This window comes from Austrofundulus limnaeus, unplaced genomic scaffold (genome assembly GCF_001266775.1).
Source record: "Austrofundulus limnaeus strain Quisiro unplaced genomic scaffold, Austrofundulus_limnaeus-1.0 Scaffold819, whole genome shotgun sequence".
Lineage (NCBI taxonomy): Eukaryota > Metazoa > Chordata > Actinopteri > Cyprinodontiformes > Rivulidae > Austrofundulus > Austrofundulus limnaeus.
In genome coordinates, this window is record NW_013953221.1 from 130390 (window position 1) to 133355 (window position 2966).

Genomic DNA, 2966 nt, shown 5'->3' on the forward strand with positions numbered 1-2966 from the left:
AATATCAGATACTTTAAGACTTTTACTCAAGTAATATTCCTAAAGGAGACTTTAACTTTTACCAAAGTAAGTTTTATAAGATACTTGTACTTTTACTCAAGTAATATTCCTAAAGGAGACTTTAACTTTTACCAAAGTCAGTTTTTGGTAAGATACTTGTACTTTCACTCAAGTATCACTTTGTGGTACTTTATACAACACTGGACACATCGATTTAAATCACTCTAGCAGCAAAGATACGCTTTCTCTAAGAATCTGCTTTAATTATTGTCAAAAGTACAGACTTCGAACTATAAACTGTTTTTTAAAATCGTGTTGATTGGCTGAGTAAAACCAGAGTCATGATAAATAATTAACAGCACGTTTTGATTTAAATGATCGTCAGATGTTTCAGTGAAAAATGAGCAGAGTCGTGGAGAAAAACACCTCCATCCCCCCTCTGGACCCCCGCCGGTCTAACATAAAACCCCCAAACTCCTTTCTGACTCYCGCCTTAAAGCTCCATAAAAATCTACAGGAAGAAGAAACTAAAAAGACACAAAAGTTGAATGAAGTTTGGTGCAGATCAGGAGCGAGCAATGAAAAAAAACCCGCTGAACCCTCCAGACGTCCTAACTACCTAAAACAGTTTTAAAAAAACACGGAGGTCTTCGTCCAGATGAACTCACCATTCCAGTGGTTTTCTCTTTGGGGTTCTTCATGATGATCCTGACCTGCTCTCTGACGTCGTGAATAAATCGATCGGCGACGCCCGGCTGGGTGTGCAAAACTGTGCAACAAAGATGGATGCTGGAAAAGAAGACATAAAAATAAATAAATAAATCAAGCAGCTGTGAGAAGTTTCCATTAAAGTACCTGTGACATCAACTTTTTGTAATAAAAATAACTGCATTTTTTAAAAGATAACACTGATAACTGGTTGCAAAAATAATTTCKTGCTGCAGAGATGAACAGTTGTTGAGATATTTACATGTTCAGTAACAGGAAGTGATGTCAAAGGGGAATGTCTGCATGTAAACAGAACGTTGCTACAATAACTAACTAGAGAAGAATTTGATGTTTCTTTACATTATTTGAGTCAAMATCAGAGATGAAACAATATTGTTTCAATAAACAAAGACCAGAGAGTTCCTTTTCTTATAATTTCCCTTTGATGTCACTTCCTGTTTCATTTTGAGCCGAGTTCAAAAGAAAATCTACCAGTTATGTGACAAAATGAGTAAAACCGTGTTTTATGCCAAGTTTCTAAGATGCACTTTAAATCACGTGTCAAACTCAAGGCCCGTGGGCCAAATGTGGCCTGCGAAAGCTTCTTCTTCTTTTTTTTTTTTTTTGATGGCCTGCAAAAGCTTCAAAGATGTATTAATGTCTTTAAAATAAGCTGCTTTCAAGCCAGCACTGACCATAAACTACATTTCCCATAATGCATGTTGATTATTTTACACACAGAATGACGGCCTCCCACCACCAGGTGGAGCTGCACAGACGACAGCCGCCATGTAAAATCTCAATTTTGCTGCATTTTCACTGGCTACGTTTGTTAGTCTATTAATTTTGTACTTTTAGTTGTACTGGGAACTGGGAATTTCCCACTTACGAGTTGTAAATTTAAACTGGAACGCCCCTTCAGTGGGAATTCCCTGTTGGAAAGTGGGAGAGTTCATAATTCAAGATGGCAGCTACTCACTYCAACTCAACAGTGATTAAAACTCTTACTTTTACTTTAAAAGTATTTCTGTATTACTTATTCTACATATAGTCAGTCGAACATGTWGTATTCGTRAGTGTTTATTAGAGGACGTGTTAAAACTCCGTTTCTATGCAGGAAACACCAGGTAGAGCTCAGTTAGTGTTTGTTAGCGGGGCTCAGGAACGAGACATTTCCTGTTTAGTCAAAGTTAAACAAACAGTTGAAGTTAATTATAACAAAGACGCTCATGTTGCTCTCAGTGACTCCCCTGCATTAAATGAATCAAACGTAGGCCCGCCCCCTTCCACCTCCACCTACCTGGATGGGAACTGCAGCGTGTTCAGGTTCCAGCCCTGTGCAGTCATTGCATTGGAGAGGCGGAAAATGTCGAAATCATCCGAGCCGATGGCCACCACCGACACCTCCGGATCCCCGAACACAAACACCCCTTTGATCTTCCGGATTCTGTAAAAAAAAAAAAAAAGTTCGAGCGTCAGCGCGGGCTCCCGTGGAGTTCGGCTCTGGTAACGCGTTGAGTCGTACTCGTTCTTGATTCTGCGAGCGGTGCCGACGATCTTCCTGGTGGCGTCCACGTATCTGTTCTCCCCCATGTACATCATMGTGGCCCAGCAGGCGGCGATGATCCCCCCCGGCCTGGAGCCGGCGATGGAGGGCGAGGCGTAGATCCCCCCCTGCCAGTCCGGGGCTACAAAGTACTGGTACTGTCGGTACTTTATGTCCTTGTAGAGGATCACAGAGGACCCTTTGGGGGCGTAGCCATACTGGAGAGAAAGAAACGAGAAACTTCAGGGTTTTGTCTTTGTTTCTATATAAAATCTTGACAGAAGTGGGTCCTTTATGGGATCAATCTTGTTCCAGCAGGAAGCGAATTTGAAATCCTCAGACTGAATCTGAACGTGCAGAATTTGAAACTGAATGATTGGTTTGAAAATAAATTTCACTAAATTGAAACTGAATTTAAAGTTTAATTAATTTGCTTTGAAACTGTATTTTGGTTTATTAAAAATTCAGTTAGACTACTTTCACTTTCAGTTCCATAATTCAAATTTTTGTGTCACATCCTAGTCCTTGAGAAAGAATATGTAGAAAATGTTACATTTACATGATGACATCATGGATCACATATTGATCAGATGTTGCTGCTGACTGATCCATGATGTGATGTAAATGTAACATTTTCTACATATTCTTTCTCAAGGACTAGGATGTGACACAAAAATCTGAATTATGGAACTGAAAGTGAAACTAGTCAAAC

General features: G+C 39.8%; 1 protein-coding gene across 1 annotated transcript in view; it reads right to left on the minus strand.

Moving 5' to 3' along the window:
• LOC106532720 (sphingosine-1-phosphate lyase 1) overlaps positions 1-2966 on the minus strand; it is a gene marked incomplete at its 5' end in the record, with an annotated part of 15112 nt that overhangs the window by 1848 nt on the left and 10298 nt on the right. The window contains 3 exon segments of the mRNA XM_014028838.1: positions 669-789; positions 2009-2155; positions 2234-2472. Coding sequence (XP_013884292.1) covers positions 669-789; positions 2009-2155; positions 2234-2472 — 507 coding nt within the window.